Source organism: Narcine bancroftii, chromosome 6 (genome assembly GCF_036971445.1).
Source record: "Narcine bancroftii isolate sNarBan1 chromosome 6, sNarBan1.hap1, whole genome shotgun sequence".
In the NCBI taxonomy this organism is placed as follows: Eukaryota; Metazoa; Chordata; class Chondrichthyes; order Torpediniformes; family Narcinidae; genus Narcine; species Narcine bancroftii.
This window is the reverse complement of record NC_091474.1, coordinates 168,645,463-168,661,898: the sequence shown is the minus strand read 5'-3', so window position 1 is coordinate 168,661,898 and position 16,436 is coordinate 168,645,463. Positions and strand designations below refer to the sequence as shown.

General features: G+C 39.0%; 1 protein-coding gene and 1 long non-coding RNA gene across 2 annotated transcripts in view; one reads left to right on the top strand and one right to left on the bottom strand.

Moving 5' to 3' along the window:
- The first annotated feature begins 3,456 nt into the window (after window positions 1-3,456).
- On the top strand, window positions 3,457-11,734 carry LOC138736719 (uncharacterized). The gene is made up of 3 exons (XR_011340528.1): window positions 3,457-3,576; window positions 9,387-9,434; window positions 11,171-11,734. It is a non-coding gene; the product is annotated as an uncharacterized lncRNA (long non-coding RNA).
- LOC138736718 (fibronectin type III domain-containing protein 4-like) overlaps window positions 10,501-16,436 on the bottom strand; it is a 227,824-nt gene continuing 221,888 nt past the window's right edge. The window contains exon 6 of the mRNA XM_069886681.1: window positions 10,501-15,259. Within this exon, the coding sequence (XP_069742782.1) occupies window positions 15,218-15,259 (42 nt within the window). The 3' untranslated portion in view covers window positions 10,501-15,217. The remainder of the gene's footprint in view (window positions 15,260-16,436) is intronic.

Sequence of the window (16,436 nt, the reverse complement as noted above, 5' to 3'; positions counted from 1 at the left end):
GGGTGGAGAAGAGGAGCACGGTCCCACAGACAGGAGATAATAGGTGAATAAGGGAGAGAGGGCACACCAGCAAACAGGGAGTGGGGAGATGGCTTTGTGAAAGGAGAGGGTAGGAGGTAGAATGGGGAGTAAGGTGGAAGAAACCAGAGCGGTAGATGTTAATGCTATCCACACAGAATATTAGGTGTTTCTCCTCCAATTTATGGGTAGCCTTGGCAGTAAACAAGGTCATGGACAGACATGTCAGCGTGGGAATGGGGCGCAAAACTGAAATAGTTGGCCACTGGGAGATCCTTGTCATTGATGAGGACAGAGTGAAGTGATCCTCCAGGCTGCATCCAGTCTCTCTGATGTAGAGAAGGCAATAATGGGAGCACCAGATAAAGTGTTTCATTAGTTAATGGGGCAGAGTCTCAGATGAAGATACAACTGCAGCCTGATGAACCAGTTTAGTTTCTGCTTTCAATTTTTAAAGACCACTTACAGTACAACTACGTCCATCATTATAGTTGTACACGAATAAAAGCTAAAATTGTAATATTCAAAAAATCAACACAACTCAGTAAGGAGTGGCACAGATCAATGTGTATTCAAAATGTTTTCCCATCTTCCTTCTGAATGTCTACTCCAAGTTGTTGCCATTTTTGTTTCTCCTTTTTACTGCCATTTCATTTTGACTTTCAATTAAAAAAAAGACATACAGAATGATAACAAGTCCTGTCTGCCCATGAACCAGTACCACCTAAAATATACCCAATTGACCTACAACCATGGTACATTTTGAATGGTGGGGGGAAACCAGAGCCCCCAGGGAAAACCCATGCTGACATGGGGAGAACATACAAAATCCTTACAGACAGCACGGGTTTCGAGCCCCAGTCCCGATCTCTGGTGCTGTAACAGATCTGCTAACCATGCCTCCCCCTTTCATTTTTCTTTTCATTGCCTTTTGGCATTTTGCTTTCGCTGCATGGTGGAACCAATGTACACAAAAACAGGCAGTGAAGATCAGCAAAGACCTACTAAATTCTTTTGATCAGTTGCAATTTAGAACAAAGGGATGCTAAAGATTAGGTGCCAAACAACATTCAGAAAAGAAATGGAAGTGAGGAGGATGTGACTAGAGTGGGAAGTGTTAGCACCTGAGATACAGTTTGAAGAATGACTGTAGGTAATTGAGATAAAGGATGCAGCATTGAGGGAGGGCAGGGAGAAACATGGGCACTTTCAAGGTTGTCTCAATGCAGGTCTATAACCTGCTGCACATTCCGAGATTAGGCTACAAATTAATAGGGGATTAAATAAAAACTAAATTAAATGCTAGAATACACAGCAGTTCAGGCCACATCTATGGGAACAGAAACAGAGCTAATGATTCAAGTTTATCACTCTTCAGAATAGGGTCTTAAACTGAAATGTTACCTCTGTTTCTCTTCCAACATAGAGGGGCTCCCCTGCTAACAATGGTCTGACTTATGATTTTTCAAAGTTACAATGGTACAGTAGTGTTTACTTAGTTGTTATTTACTTTCATGTAGAACATTATAACAAGGTCATTGCAAGCATCATTGATTGTTTTCAATAAATATTGATAATTCCTCAAAGGTGAATTCTTTGTAGCCTTCTTGGTCAATTACTTCTTTTGGTTCAGCCAGAAAGCTTGCAGGGGCTGATAAAGTGCTGTCAGGAGAAAGTAGGGTAGTGTGGGACTGATAGCACTTTTGGTAGAGAGCGGGGCAGTGGGATCAATGTAAGGAATGATACAGCGCAATCAGGGGAGAATGGGGCAGTGGGATTAGTGTTTGGAACGATAAAGGACTGTGGGAAGAGAGGAGCAGTGGGATCAGAATAGCGACTGATACACTGCTGTCGTGAAAGAATGGGGCAGTGGGATTAGTGTTTGGAATGATAAAGGACTGTGGGGAGAGAGGAGCAGTGGGATCAGTGTAGCGACTGATACACTGCTGTCATGAGAGAGTGGGGCAGTGGAATCAATGCAAGGACTGATACAGCACAATCAGGGGAGAATGGGGCAATGGGATCAGTGTTTGGAATGATAAAGTGCTGTGGGGAGACTGATGCAATGGGATCAGTATGGGGACTGATACAGTGCTGTTAGTATTATACAAGGTCCTGTATACTTTTTCAATTTACAATATTTTTTGATTTACGATCAGTTTGCCAGAACTTTACCCTATTGTACATTGAGGAGCACCTGTACATGGTCTGACCTGTTGAGTATTTCCAGCATGTTCTGCTTTTATTTTCAGATTTCCAGCATTGGTAGTTTTTTTAAAAAACTTGTTTACTGTTGAGAAGGTCTTGGATAATTCTTGGCTGTGGTTGCTATTTACACAGAATTATTCTAATTTATAAGCATAATACAGAAAAGCAGATTTCAACATGCATCTATGAACCAACAATTCTGGGGTAAAGATCTACCTCAACTAAAGATTTGCTGTTGGAAGGAAGAAGGTATTATCAGTTCTACTATGTTCGATCTTTCCTTTGGATTTTGATTGCAGGTTATTTTGAATTAGTCCTTTGTGGTCTGTCAGAAAGGTATCAGATTTCAAATTTGCTCCATGGGGCTGCACCAATTGCTGTTGGTTTCTCTATACATTATATTGATGCCTCCAACAGGCAAATGTATTTAATGCTAATTTCACATACTGTAAGAAAAGTACAGTAAAACACCTGAAAATAATGAATGTCTGGAGCAAAAGAGAAGCTGAAGGTGATTAACACTATTAAAAAAAAGGTACTGGTTAAACTAATAGCGCTGAAAGTTGGCAAGTGTTGATTAACTGTATCCCGAGGTTTTGAAAGAAGTGGTAATAGACTGAAAGGATGAACTGGTTGTTGTCTTCCAAAATTCTACAGATTCTGCACCGATTCCCACAGATTGGAAAATAACTCTTGTTAGCCCACCAAACAAGAGGAAAAGACAAAGTAGAAACCAGAAACCAGTTAGGTGACATCAGTAAGAGGGGATACTACATTAAATAAGTTGTGGTACAGCACCAGACAAGGCAGAGTTAACATGAATTTATGAAAGGGAAATCAGGTTTTACAAAAATGTAAAAGTTTGAGCTTGTAACAAGAATAGGTAGGAAAGGCTTTCATAACTTCTTCAATGAGCTATACAAAGAATTATAGAACAAACTGAGAACTTGTATGATTCAAGATTTTAAAAATTTGCTTAATGAATTGGAATAAATGAGTCAGAGGCTCTGTTCAATGGAGTGCCATAGCAATCAGCACAGGCCAGCTATTGACAATCTATAACAATGAATTGGTTGAGGGGATCGTGTCAATAAGAGTGTAGTTAGTACTGGCTGCAAAACAGTCTCTCAAAAGGATACAGAATGTCATTCATCTGTGCTGCTGGAGGCACAATGATGGGTGATGTCATAAAGCTGCTTGACTTTGTGGATTGTGAAAAAGATAGAGGGGACAGAAGGATAAGTACTAAAGGGAATGGGTAAGAGTATGACGCTTGAGGGAGCGGTCATTGTTGTAGTGGGCTGAGTCAAAGTGATATCACTTAGGCTCAACAGGCTTCACCAAGAACAGGTAAGAGGTGAGGAATGGTAGGAGTTGAAGAAAGGGCCACCCTTTTCAAGGAACAAAAAGGATTTCTGGCAGAAATATTTAAAATGTCCTTAGCCATGGGAGGGTAGCTCATGTTAAAAAAAGGGCTCCAAAAGTAACCCTGGCAATTATAGATTGGTGAGCCTGACATCAATAGCAGGTAAATTATTGGAAGGTGTTCTAAGAGATTGGATATACAATTATTTGGATAGCCAACAAATGAGTAGGGGTAATCAACATGGCTTTGTGCATTGTAGGTCATGTTTAACCAATCTAATAGAGTTTTTTGAGGAGGTTACCAGGAAAGTTGATGAAGGAAAGGGGATGGATGTTGTGTACAACATTTGACAAGTTCCCATATGGGAGGTTAATCAGGAAGGTTCAGACACTAGGTATTCATGGTGAAGTAGTGAACTGGATTCAATAATGGCCAGACAGGAGAAGCCAGAGAGTAATGGTGGATGATGGCTTCTCAGACTGGAGGCCTGTGACTAGTGGTGTGCCTCATGGATCAGTACTGAGAATGTGACTGTAGACTCAATTTTAACATTTAAGATGAATTTGAACAGGTACATGGATGGGAGAGGTATGGATGGCTATGGACTGAGTGTAGGCCAGTGGGTCTAGGCAAAAAAAAAATGGTTTGACAGACTAGAACGGCTGAATGCACCAGTTTCTGTGGTGCAGTTTTTTTTTTAATAAACCTGTCATGTGACTAACAAAAGAAGTTAAGGCCAAGATAAAAGCTAAGGGAAGGGTATACAAGGAAACTAAAACTAGTGGGAAATCAGGGGATGGGATTCCTTAAGAAACTTACAGAAAGAAATAAAGAAAGTCAAAGGAAAGAAAAGATGAGTTATGAAAGGAAATTGGCAAACAATATTAAAAAAGATACTAAGAGATTTTTTAAAATATACAAAGAATAAAAGAGACAAGTGTTGAGATAGGACCAATAGAAAACAATGCTGGGGAAATTATAATGGGTTAAAAAAAAAATGGCAGAAGAATTAAATTAATATTTTACATTTGTATTCACTGTGGAAGACATTAGTAATATCCCTGACAGGCTTCAGGGAGTAGAGTTGGACACAGTTAAGATTACCAGAGAAATTATGCTAGGTAAATTGAATGGATTAAAGATAGATAAATCTCCCTGATTAGAGGAGGTACACCCATGGATTTTTAAAGAGGTGGCTTTGGAGGTAGATCCATTGGTGGCAATCTTCCAGAAATCCATTGTCTGGCATGGATTGGAAGGTTGCAAATGTGGTCCCGTTATACAAGAAAGGTGGGAAACAGAAAAAAAAAGAAAACTATAAGTCTGATGTTGGTGGTTGGGAAGAGAGAGTCAATCTTCAAGGATGAAGTTATGAAATACCTGGAAATGCATGACAGGATTGGTCCTAATCAGCATGTATTTTTAAAAAAAGGTAGATCATGCCTGACTAACCTATTAGAGTTTTTTGAAGAAAGGATAGACAAAGGGGAGGCTGTGGATGTTGTATATTTGGATTTTCAAAAGGCTTTCGATAAGGTGCCGCATGTTAGGCTTATAAATAAGATGAAGGTCCCTAGAATTACAGGGATGCTATTAGATTGTGTAGAAAATTGGCTGATAGGCAGAAAGCAAAATGTTGAAATTAAGGGATCCCATTCAGGATTGCTGCCATTAACTAGTGGTGTTCAGCAAAAGTCGGTCTTGGGATCACTGTGGTTTATAATTTATATTAACGATTTGGATTGTGGAATGAATGATTTTGTCACCATATTTGTGATGACACTAAGATAGGTGGTGAAGCAGGAACTGTTGAAGAAACCTTAAAATTGCAAAAGGAAATAGACAGATCGGGAGACTGGGCAAAACTATGGCAGATCAAGTACAATGTCCGGTTCTACATTTTGGCAGTGGAAATAAACAGGCAGATTACTACCTGGATGGGGAGAAAATTCAATCCTCGGAGGTGCAAAGAGACCTGGGCATCCTTGTGCAGAGTAATCCAAAGGTGGGGTTGGTAGTGAAGAAGGCGAATGCTATTCATTTCAAGAGTTATAGTGTACAAGAGTAGAGATGTTAATGAGACTCTATGGGCCCCTGGTGAGACCCCATTTAGGGGGCCCAAAACTGTACACAGTACTCTATCATAGAAAAGATGTGATGTTGTTGGAGAGGGTGCAAAGGAGATTCCTGGAATGCAGGGGCTGGCGTATGTGGAGTGTTACAGCTCTTGGGTTGTATTTGTTGGTGTATAGGAGAATGAGGGGGGAATCTCAGAGATATTGAATATGGAAAGGTTTTGATAGAGTGAATGTGGATAAGATGTTTCCCCTTGATAGGTGAATTGAGGACAAAGGGCTATAGTCTTAAAATTAGAAGTTATTCAATTAGAACAGAGAGGAGGGGGAAGAACTTCTTTAGCCAGAGGGTCGTGGATCTGTGGAACTCACTGCCGCACAAAGCAGCAGAGGCCAGATCACTGGGAGTATTTAAACAGTAAAAGGATAAGTAGCTCATTAGTAAAGGTATCAAGGGATTATGGGGAAAAGGCTGGAAATTGGAACTAGGTGTGAGCACAGTTCATCTTAGTGTAGAGTCACGGAACAAACTTGATGGGCCTAAAAGCCTGCTTCTGCTCCTTTAAACTTGTGAACTATAGAACAATATGAAAAGCTGTGACACTATCTATGATGGCAGAGGGGGAAAAAAACATGTTTCTTTCAAGAAGAAATTGAATGGTGTTGGTGTTCACTGACAAAGTTAGGAAGTAAATGATGCATTGACTTTTATTGCAAGAGGATTAGAGTACAAAAGTCATAAGTGGCCCAGCTGTGGTCTCGACATACAGGTCTGGTTACCCAAGAAAGCACATGCTCATGAAACAACCAAAGCAACAAGGAAACATCAGATTGATTCCTGGGAATTTGGGGGGGGGGGGGGGGGGAGAAATAAGGTAACTGTGCCTTCATAAAATATTAAACTGACTTGAGTTTAGAAGCAATAATCCAATTCAAACATATGGAATGTGCATGGTGTAATCAAATCAAACAGGGTTGTGGTTTTTCCTATCTGGGGCATCTTGAACAGGGGAGACAGACTTAATCCTTGACTAAAGGGATATGGAAGCTCAGCTTCTATAAACAATCAAGACAGGGATGGGCAGATTTTTGAATGCAAATAGAATCAAGACGTGAGGGTCAGTAAGGAAAGTGGCACAGAAGGAGGTAAAAGATCATCCATCATCATTTTGATTAGTACAGTAGGTGCAAGAGGCTGAACTATGTTCTACACCTGCTTCTATTTCTAGTTCATACAAAAGATTAAATTACTATGGTATTTATAGGTACACGATCCTTTATCCAGAACCCTTGGGGGACAGTGTGTTCCGAATTTCAGATTTTTCCAATTTCGGAAAGCCAGATTTAAGCCCACCCCCTCAAGTGGCCCTGTCACCTCTCCCCATCCCCTCCAGTCGCCCTGCCACCTCCCCCCAACCCCCTCGCCTGCCCGACTTGCACTGCCCGTCTCCCGCCCGCCTGACTCGCGCTGCCGCCTCTCTCCCCATTTGCCAGATTTTGGAGCTTTCCGGATTTTAGATGTCTGGATAAAGGATCGTGTACCTGTAATACTCTTTCTTTCCTCCTCCTCCCTTACCCCTCACCCCACCCCATTAATCCTGTTTCACTTGCTAAGTATTTTTTACTTTTATTTTAGTGAAGTTTGAGCGTAGAAATCAGTGAAGGTGATGAAGGGAGAGGGGATGGGAGGCAGGGGTTTTGTGATGGTAAATGAAACAATACATACTGAAATAGCCAGTCAGGCAGGCAGCTTCTAAGGGAGGAACAACATTAAAGTGTTAGATCAACAATGTTTCATCAGAACAGGGCTCTAGAATTAACTTTGTTTTTCTCTCTTTTCACATGCTTCCTGACCTACTGAATATTTTCAGCATTTTATGGTTGTTAATTTCAATTTCCAACATCTTCAGCTCTTTGTTTGAGCTTGAGATGGGAATGAGATGTTGGGTGATAATACAAAGAGACTATTTTTGTGTTGTGGGGAAGTACATACCAATGTTTAGGGATAAAGGAAGGCAAGGGTAGTGGAGTTTTTGCCAATCATTAGTTTATGCCAAGGAACAGAGACAATGGTTGTGGTCTTCCCAATGTTTAACAGATTAAATTTTTGGCTCTTTTAAAATTGAAAATTAACAACCAGTAAAATAAGGCAGTGAAGGAACAAAGAAAACTGCTAGAAAGCTCACCCATGTTGTCTTCATGTTTCTTGGCTGGCCAGGTATTGAGGACCCACTTTCAGGAACTCGGGCCATTGATACCCAATGTATGAATTGCCTTGTAAGTGGTGGAATAAAGACTTCACATGACTAGATTCTGATGTCAGGAAATTGTGTATTAAAATGACAGGGGAATTTTAACAGGCTGTATTAGCTGATTCTGTCCTGATAGGGATGAATTCTTACAAGACCTTGTACACCTATCTACTGAAATTTTGGAAGATTTAGAGTGGATATCATGGCACTGTAGTAGACCACTGTAAACATGTTTTGGCGGTGTTAGTACTTGTTATAGTTTGTCTGGACACGCCATTTGCTGACTGGGCCTGTGGCTCCTCCTACACACCCCTGAATAAAGGCAACTGTGCCACAGCTTCCTCCTCAGTTCAGGACAGTCAACCAGCATGGACATGCCTCCATTCTGCTGTTAATTAAAGCCTATCAGTTTCTATACAACTTTTAGTCTTTTAAAGTAATTGATGATACCTCAGGCACTACGACAGTCTAAGCAATATTCTAGAGTACTCATAGTTTTTCCCCCCCCCAATAACATTGTGTCACTGAGGTGGGAGAATCCCTTACAGAAAATAATAACCAGCAATATAGAATGAAGACTGAAAGAAGAAAGTGCAAGTTTAAAAAGTAGTGGAAATGCTGGGAATGTGAAGAAAAGTGCAGGATCAAGCTGTAATTCACTCAATATACATTTTTAAAGTACCTCCCACCCATCTCATCTCTCCATCCACCATACTATGGAGAAAAATATAATTCAAGGCCTTGGAGATAGCCAGACTACTTCTGAAAATTTGAGAGCAGACAAGGATCCTGGTCAACTTTCAGGGAAAATCCCTTGATGCTATCGACATAGCAACAGGAGATCTCTATGTTCTTTGGATTTCCTATTTGAATTCTGTAGTATTCAATAAAGATCCATGAAGTTATCTGTGCTGTCCAAGGATCCATGTACCTTGCCTTCAGCCAAGAACAACCAGGTCTCTTCAAATAAAAGCCTCTTCATATATTTGTTTCTGATTGAAAATCTACTCAGAAATAATTTCTTCTTTGTATTTACAAATGGAGATGACACTTCAGACAAAGTACAACTTGAAGGCTGTTTATCTACATTTCCTAGAAAATCCCAGATCAGTGTGACATAAAAGTCAACTCCTCTGAAAATATTACAGGGTTACAAAATGCACAATGAAAGGTAGATGCAGGAGCATCCAATAAATATAGAGCAGTTTAAATTACACTGTTTTAATGAGACTAATAACTTTCCAATACTCAGCAGGATTTGAGAAACAAATGTCAGAATTTATCCACTAACTATCTGATTAAAGTGGCATTAGCAACTGTGGCAAATAATTAGTTTTATATTGAAGTGCAATTATATACATCATTATCTGTATTAAGCAAATCTGTTACAAATGATAATTGCTCTTAAAACAGACTAGTTATGCTTTACATATTAACTCCACCCCCCCCTCCTTCCTTCCCTTTCAGCTGTCCCTCAGGGTAAAGAATGACGTCTCCACTCCTTTGCTGGAAGAGGTCTGTGTGTGAACTCTTTTTGCAGTGATGTCCACTTTAAACCAGCTACTAAAACCTCAATATACTGGCAATCACGCACGCACGCTCACGCACGCACGCTCACGCACGCACGCTCACGCACGCACGCTCACGCACGCACGCTCACGCACGCACGCTCACGCACGCACGCTCACGCACGCACGCTCACGCACGCTCATATGGGCAAAGAATGGGCAAAGAATTCTTCAGCTAAATGACGTGATTATACAGTGGAGATGAAGTTGGAGTTAATCACAGAATCTCTTTCATACTGATAAAAAGTAGTCCATTTCTGCCTTTTTTGGTCATCAAAATTTTAAAATGACAATCTCTGTCACACTTCTGGCTCCACCATTTAGGAGTTTTAGGTCATGATGTGAATAATACATTGTAGTAATAGCATGGTAGATAATGGTGCAGGAGATGTATATGGAATCAATTACACCTCAATACCTGAACTTGATCCAACACCTACACAGACCTTCACTTGCCAGGAATTGAATTTTGTCTGTTATTTGCTACATTTTAATCACATCTTAGAAGTTGAGAAGCTTTTACGACTGGGCATCAAAAAAATATTTGCAATTTGGTACAGGTTGAAAATCCCTTGCCCAAAAACCTAAAATCCAAAAAGCCAAAACTTTTTTCGTCTGTGGTCCCGTAATAAGAGTTCCGAAATCCCAAATGGAGAATGGAACGTAGCAGATGCAATTCATGCATTATAGAGTGTAGATGCATATGTAAATATTTGTATTGTAATATGAATGCATGTATCTTTAAATCTGAGCGAATGAATGCATTTAAAAAAGGCGTTCCAAAAATCAGAAAAAATCCAAAATCCAAAACACTTCTGATCCCAAGCATTTTGGATGCAGGGTATTCAACTTGTATGACAAATGTTCCAGGCATTTTCCATTCATATTATGGCAATGTTTATACTACTTTATTTTACATAAAATTTCAATTATAATTACTCATCAAATCCTATGCAACATGTACTAAAATATCACTTACAAAATATTTAAATTTAGTGGTAATTCTAGTCCAAATTAGTGTATTTTTGGCTTACCATTGTGTTGAATACCATGCTGCAAGAAATATTTGTATTTATATAGCATCTTTAACAGGGAATAAAAATCCAAACCAGTTAAAATAGGGAATAAGATGAAACATAATTAAAATCTAAATCATTAATTATGCAGCGAAACCAGCCCACATGAAACACTGCAGCTAATCTTTATTCTAAATGGGTTCGGCCATATATTTTAGAATGATCAGAGTTATTTCCAGCAATGCAGTAAAATTTCAAAGGGATCATCAAACTCAAAAAAGCCTTTCATGCCTATAGATACTGGCTCCAGTTCAACAAGAGCACATCTGCTCTAAGACAGTTGTGGCTTCAAGAACCACTTCAGGATTAAAGAATATAATGACAGATCTTCAGGAAGTTCTACAGCAGTGCTGTTACCACAGTTAGGAAACTGAAGCACTAACTGCAGTGATCATTAACGATGCCTTGGAAATCTTCAAGAAACAGTGCTGTTGTCAGTGCATTTAACTTTAACCATGCAATACAAATTAATTGACCGTTTAGATTTTCCTTCAAGGCAGTTATAAAAAAGTTAATGAATTAGCTACAATATTGAGATGTCAAACGGAGTATATTAATAGAAGATCTTAAAGATTTACATTGTTAATTTCATTCTAACCACCCCCAGTGACTGTTCCTGGTCCAACCATGTCAACACAATGGCCAAGAAAACATACCAGTTCCTCAGAAACCTGAGGAAATTTGGCTTGATACTAGCATCTCTTCACAGCTTCTGGAAGTGCACCATTGAACATCACATCAAAGTACAAGAACAGCTTTGCCCAAGACTGCAAGGTGTGTGAATATGGCTCAGGCAATCACCATATCCCCTTCCATTTAACAACTCCTAATGCCTTTGAAAAACAGCTGATGTATTAAAAAAAAAACTCATTCCATCACAGGCAACAATCTCTTCACACCACCCTCCGATCAGGAAGAAGATTCACAAATGTGAGATCACATACCATCAGATCCAAGGACAATTACTTTCCAACCATTATTAGTCTCCTGAGTGAACTCCAAAACAGTAATATTATGTTGCTTTTGCTCCATGCAAACTGATGTTTCCCTATAACTGCTATTTGTATTTTGGTGCTGCAGGTTACTTGTTGTACTATGTACAAGGTATCTACTGGTCTGTTCGCAAAACAACCTGTATCATTGCACTTTCAATAAACATGAACTTCTCACACCTCACAGATTTCCTTTTGTTCAAGAACTCTGAAACTCTAGTTTATTTCTTTATTTTCCCTCCAATTTCCCTTTTCACTTTTTAATAAAATTGGATAAGTATATTTTTCCCCCGTCAAGAGTTTGATTACCAGATAAAATTTTAGAGGATGAAATGTGGGTGATGTGACATCTAATATCTGGCCTGGTTTGAACTTAATTCAAGTTATAAATATGATATCCTGAGAACACTTACTAGAATGTCACCTTAGGGAACATTTAAAAAAAAAGTGGGAAATAATAAAGAGAATAATAATCTTTCACAGAGATTATCCCATTGAATCCAATATGCAATTATTTCAGTGAGATGCGGATTTCAATTAGAATGGTTTGTCTATAAATTAGGCTGAGCAAGTTATTAGTTCATTGCAATTCAGTATATCTATGCAGTTTGCTTTAATTGGCTCAGATTAGACCATAACAAGGATCAGAAGTAGACCATTCAGCCCATCTGCCATTCCATCATGAGCTGAGCCACAACTACTCAGGCTAGGCCTTTCAACATTCAAAATGCTTCTACAAGTTCCCCCTTATTCTTCAAATTCCATGGAGTACAGTCCAAGAGCTGTCAACATTCCTCATGTGTTAATCCAGGAATCATTCTTAAATAAGAGCCCAAAACTGTACACTGTACTCCAAGAGAAGCCTCACCAGTGCCTTATAAAGCCTCAACATCACATCTCTGCTTTTGTATCCTGTTCCTCTAGATATGAATGCCAACATTGCATTTGCTTTGTTCACTACCGACTAAACCTGAAGGTTAACCTTTAGGCCTCAGATGAAATTGGCATGAAGGTAACACAGAAAAATGTTAGAAATTCAATTAGGGAGCATTGCTCCTTCAGCACATGAAGGATTCCAGGTGAATCAAACATCAGAATTATTCTGAACATTCCAATAACAAATTATGATGACATGCATACACATTTTCTGCAGTATGAATGTTATCAAAAGAAATTAGTTCACACAACTCCTTCACCAATTTCACATGTTCTTCATCAGAACCAACTTAAATAAGCATCCCCCAAAAAGTGATCTAACCAGTTTCCTTTTAATGGATTTATTTTGCTGATTTGTCAACTCTCTAAACCGATCAACCCTTGGTGGCAATCCCTCCCCCTCTGTGCATCCAGCTTCTAACCATATTCATTGATTTCCTGTTCTCCAGGCTCTAATTACACAACCCCTGAGCACTAATCTCATGGCAGACCACATCCTGCAAGATTGCGACTCATCCACTTGATTTACCAATCTCCTGCAGACTTCCTCAAATCCCTCCCCAAACTGGTGGTCACCATTTCCCCTGCTCCCACCAATTCAGAAACTATTCACCCATCCCTAAACAACAATCACCATCTGACTAAGCGACAACTCTCACCCACCTGGATGGCAGATGCAGGTTCCAAGATCACCAATTGCTGACAGCCAGCCATTTCCTCAATTCACTTTCCAATGACCAATCTCACCTGCTACAAACCTGGATCATCTTGTTTGTTTTTGCAGTGCCTCAAGTGCTTCAAGCTTGATTAGCACTCAACCAATGATTAAAGAGATGGTTAAAGGATAACTCAGCAACAGATTAACATATCATGTGTGCATTGTCGAGTTTCTTGGCCTATATCTGAACTAATTATTAGGGTTGGTGAACTTTAAAGGACCATTGACGATGAAAATACATTTTAAAATCTTAAAATAACCCCAACACAAACTTTTCTGCTGTTTATGCTAAAGTCAAAATATTATCTCTAAACATCTGACAATAAATATTGAGGTGGACAGTAATTGAGAATGAAGTAATCATGGGTCAGCATAGTTGTATGTTCAAGATTTTCTACTTTTGCAAGAAATAGCAATAACATTTCTTGGTATGGTTTAGTTTAATACACTGCAGTCGGGGAAAGAGGACATGGCCATATATTTATATAAATAAATAGCATTTGTTGTTTTTGCAATACTGTTTAATTTAAAGTATGTCCCGCTTTGGAATGACCACCCTAATAAGATATCTTAGAAAATTAATATGCACATGTTATTCTAATGTTGGCCACACTTCCACTTCATTAGCATATATCCACTTATGTGGAGAAGTGGGGAATAAAACATCACAGGACAAGTTCCCTCAGTAACCAGTCTTAAGATTCTTCCTTGTCACAGAAAACACAGTTGGAGGAAAACAACAAAAAGAAACAAGTGTGCAAAGGAATACGAGTTCAGCTTACAGTATTCATTTGTTGTCACTGTTAACATTTAGAAAAGTAATATTACTGAAATACTATTCCATTCACACAATTTTCCATTGTTTCAAAGGCAAAGCATATAAAATAATGTCACATCAGGCATTCTATCCCTTACACAGGATGTTATTGTTTTTGGCTCTGCAATAAAAAAGAAATCCACTTCTATGGAGAAATGTTTGAATAGATTAGTGGATTTCCTCTTTAAATTTAAAGCAGCAAACTCTTCAAAAATTCAGAAGTTAGTAACATTTCTCTCAGTCAAGGCTACTATTTCTAATTACAATTATATTATTACACAGAGTGTTATATTGTCATGAATACATTAATATCAAGTGGTATAAATGAGAGCCCTAACTCTATTAATTAAGAGAAATCTGTTCCATTTGTGTGGCTAATTTCTCTGTTGGGAATATTACCAATCAACATAATGGGTTGAATATTAATGAAATTAAAAATGTTATTTTACGTAGGTGGAATTGGTGAGACTGATACTTCCTTTCACATGTTTCTACGTTTATGGATCTTTGTCTGCAATGAATCTTACAGTAATTGAAATATAAGCTGTAAATTTATGCATAGTCAATACCAAGCAGAGGCAAATCCTTCTCTGTGGTTTGACATTAGAATCTTAGCTAAAGATCTTGGATTAGATTGGAGATAAATATGATTAATTTAATTGTAATTTGCACATTTAAAAATCCTCAAAATTTCATCTCAGACACACTGTACTCATTCTCCCTTACCCATTGTGTGTGTGGGTGTCCTCTGAGTGAAGATTGCAATTGTATTATTTCATAACTGATCACCTTCCTTTTGTTATGTCCTTAAACTGACCTTCCTGGCAGCCTACTGCCATCTGACAAAGAAAGGATGGACCTGGGAATTGGCAGAGTAGCAGATGAGAACTGGACCAAGAAGGAGTGAGGTGCTCTGAAGCCGGCAGAGCAAAGTTTGGAGCCTCACTGCTACTGCAGATCACTGGGCCTCGGACAATGTCTGCACAGATCATCTTTGATGGTCCTTTGTATTGAAGAAAGATTCCCACATGCATGGCTTTAGCCTCCATGCAGATGTCTCTCGGGGGTTGTGACATGCTTTTAGACATAAAGATCTGGTTTTAAAATGCAAAGTGTGGATAAATAAGGTTTAGATAATGTTCCTTCAATCAGCTGTGTTGTTGCTCCATCTACAGTGCCATACTGCAGCAGTCAAACTTCAATGATGTTAATTGCTGGCGTATTATTTTGAAACTAAAAACAAGAACAAAAATATAAAATTAATATCTGAACATGATATCAACAGTCTGTATAGTCAAATTATCATCAACTTTGATCACTGATGCTGCCTGGCCCATTGAGTTCCTCCAGCAGATTGTGTGCTGCTCACCACCAACATTGGTAGGAAGGTGACAAAACTCCATGTCTTCTCCTGAAGTTAAGAAGTGAAGATTTTAGAAGATACCCATAACACACCAACACAAAACCTGTGAAGCATCTCATAATTTTTGATTTTCAAGTATGGAAATAAGATTTCCCTTCAGGTTTACTTATGTCCAGCAATAGGTGGATGGATGTCAGCATGTACCCCAGGGGATCCCTCTCTCTTGTTTCAATTAAATTCCCTCAATGAATATACAACGTTCCTTTCCTTTTAGGTTGTTGTTGAATTATTTTCCACAACACTTACTGAATTTATTTTACAGAATAATCTCATGGGTGAAATTACATTGAAATTTAGGTACAGTGCGTGCAAAAATTTGCCTTGATTATTAAAGTCCCACATAGTAGAAAAATAATGCAATAACTTGCATTGTTCTGCACATTGTTCACAGTTCTAGTTTCAGTGTACAAGTAGGATATGGAAGCACCATTAGATAACATCATAAATGACAGGGTAGCACAGTGGTGCACTGGTTGAAGATGGTACCTCATCATGCCAGGGACTTAAATTTGGTCCCTACCTTGGATGGTGTCCATGCAGACTTCTCATTATATAATGAGCTGATTCCCCTGTCTGCTTGCAAACAGAGCAAGAAGGGAGAATATACTTGAGATGGGGATTCTACTACCAGAAGGGCTTATTTATGCATTGTTCTCTTTTCATGAATTTTCCCCACCTCAAACTCTTCCTGGGGTGAGCTAGTGACCAACAGATAATGCTGGAGACTCACAACTTAGTGACCTGGATTCAACCCTGACCACTGGTTCTGTCTATGTGGTGTTTGCACATTCCTTTCATGACATCAAGGACTGCCTTCAAATGGTAAGAATTCCTATCATATCCCAAAGATGTGGCAAAGGTGAACTGCTCGCTGTAAATAATCCCTTAGTTTAGGTTAATGGTTACAAAAAATGAAAAGGAGAGATGATAAACATATGAATGAGAATAGATGGCAGAGATAGAGGGAAAGAAGTGGAGTGGACATAT